General features: G+C 68.5%; 1 protein-coding gene across 1 annotated transcript in view; it reads left to right on the forward strand.

Moving 5' to 3' along the window:
- CROCC2 (ciliary rootlet coiled-coil, rootletin family member 2) overlaps window positions 1–2,375 on the forward strand; it is a 62,032-nt gene that overhangs the window by 27,880 nt on the left and 31,777 nt on the right. Inside the window, 4 exon segments of the mRNA XM_027766995.1 lie at window positions 589–782; window positions 1,251–1,378; window positions 1,625–1,773; window positions 2,229–2,373. Of these exon segments, the coding sequence (XP_027622796.1) occupies window positions 589–782; window positions 1,251–1,378; window positions 1,625–1,773; window positions 2,229–2,373 (616 nt within the window).

The raw sequence follows: 2,375 nt of genomic DNA on the forward strand, positions 1-2,375 counted from the left end.
CTGGTGGGATGTGCTTGGCTGGCAGGCAGTGAGGGACGAGGTGCCTCCGGAGGCCAGTGGGTGCCTGGCGGCTCGCACCTGGGCTTTGGCTTCCACAAGGGCGGTCTTTTCCTGATCTGTGCTTCCATCAGGGCCAAGTCCTTCTGGAACTGACATCTGAAACTCGGGGTGCCTATGAGGGCTCCTCCACTTTGGTAGCTCCAAACTACCTTCATACCTGAGGCCCACAGCACCGCAGGACCTCCCCTGGCGTCTGTCTCCAGGATCTCGGCTCCCTGAGGCCTCGTACAGACTCCCACGCATGTCCTGTCCAGATCTGGGGATGACGGCGAGGAAGGTGTTGGCCACAGCCTAGTCCTCCGTGTTCCTCCAGGACCTCGTGGTCCCAAAGGCCACCACTTACACCTAGCTCTCCTGCCTGGGCGCGCCCGGGCCGGCAGCTCTCCCTGTGTCCACGGCAGACGTGTCCTGCACAATGATGCACGCGTGCACAGGCCCCGTGCATCCACGCACCCTCCCCTGTGCTGCCTGTGAAGCGCTGCTCCCACCCCTGCCCTCTCCCCTCCCACGCGCCCCCTCCTCTCCTAGGTCGTGGGTGAGAAGCAAGCTCTGGGGGAGCGGCTGGCGCACAGCCTGCAGGCCCAGGAGACCCAGGAGGCTGCGCTGCGGCGAGCCCTGCTGGAGAAGGACGCACTGTCTGAGGAGCGGGCCCGGCTGCTGGCCCAGCGAGAGGCCCTGGAGCGGCAGGGGCAGCTCGCAGCCCAGGAGGCGGCTGAGCTCAGGTACTCGGCCTTGCCGGGCGGGGCTTGCGCTGCGAGGCCTGGCCCCCGAGAGCCACAACCCTGTGGGCACCCTCCTCGGGCCCTCCGTGGAAGCTGGGGTACGGGCTGTCTGCAGGAACATGCCCTCCCTCTCTGTGCATGCAGAGATGTCCGTCTCGCTCCTCCAGCTCCGAGCGGCCTTGCTCAGGAAGAGGGCCACGTGCCCGCGGTCTGGCCCTGCCTTTGTCTCACCCATGTGTGAGTGCCCGGGAGCAGGGTACATCTGACTCTGCCACCCCGCGGGGCTCACCCGTGTCCTGGGTCTCGCCCACCCGCCGGGAACATCGCAGTGCAGGGCCCATAGGTCCCAGAGGTTCAGCATGGAGGTGGCGTCCTGCCGGATCCGGGCTCGCTCCGCAGGCCTCGCCCTCCCCTGTGTCAGGGTCACCATGTGACTCACCTGGTGTTTGACGTCCCCCTGCTCCACAGGGCCGAGAGGGACTCTCTGGAGAGCAGCCTCTGTGAGGCGGGCCGGCAGGTGGCGCGGCTGCAGGTGGAGCAGCAGCGGCTGGAGGGCGAGGCCCGGAGTGCACAGCAGGCTCGTCGGGCCCTGCAAGGTGTGTCGCCCCGTTAGCGTGGAGGGGTCCTGAGTGAGCTCAGTCCCTGGTTTGGTTGGCCCTGAAGTGGGGGACGCAGGCCTGGCTGAGGCATGCCACCTGTCAGCCGTGAGCAGCAGGGCACCCCATTCACCCCCAGCACGGTCCGGCTCAGGCCAAGTCGCGTGCTCCTGTGCTCCCCAGTTGTGGGCACGGGCAGAGCGGGCGGGGGGCCAGCCCAGACATGCCGTCCCTCGGCCCTCACAGTGGAAATGGAGCAGCAGCGAAGCGCCTGGGAGGCCCGGGAGGGGCAGCTGCGCCGGGACGCAGAGCGGCAGGAGCGGGACGTGCGGCTGGCGCTGGAGGGCCAGGTGCAGGCCCACCGCGAGGACCTGGCGCGGCTCCGGAGTGAGAAGGTCCGCTCCCAGGGGCACCGGGCCGCAGAGAACAGCAGGGCCCTGGGGAGGCAGCGGGGCCCCGGGCTCACTGAGGTGCGTGTGTGGTGGCCTCTCTCTCAGAAGAGGGCTGACCTGGTGAGGCCGACCTGCTGCAGCCCACGGTCGGGGCTGGCGGGCTGGTGCCCATGCGAGCTGCCCTGGGTCAGGAGCTCCTAGAGGCCTCGAGTCACCTGCCCCTGCAGCCGCATGTCAGCAACCCATGGACTGTTGGGTACCCCGGGGGTGGGTGCTGGGACCTCAGGGACCCTGCTACAGTCTTGGGACCCCCGAGCAGACAAGGGGTATGCAGCTGGCAGGACTGGCACCCCGCAACCCTTCTGCCCTCATCCCATGAGCTGGGTCCCACTCAGGACAGAGCGCGCCTGCCGGCCTCACACCTCCGGCCTCACAGCCTGCCCTTTGCCTTGGCCCAGGAGACCCTGATTCTGTCCCTAGTGGAGGAGAGAGAGGTGGCCGCATGCCGGCTGGAGCAGGAGCAGGAGCTGGGGGCACACAGCGCAGCTGAGAGGGCGGCTCTGCGGCAGGAACTCCAGAGCCTGCGGCAAGAGCGGGCCGAGAGC

This window comes from Tupaia chinensis, unplaced genomic scaffold (assembly GCF_000334495.1).
Source record: "Tupaia chinensis unplaced genomic scaffold, TupChi_1.0 Scaffold143823_1, whole genome shotgun sequence".
NCBI classification, from domain to species: Eukaryota; Metazoa; Chordata; class Mammalia; order Scandentia; family Tupaiidae; genus Tupaia; species Tupaia belangeri.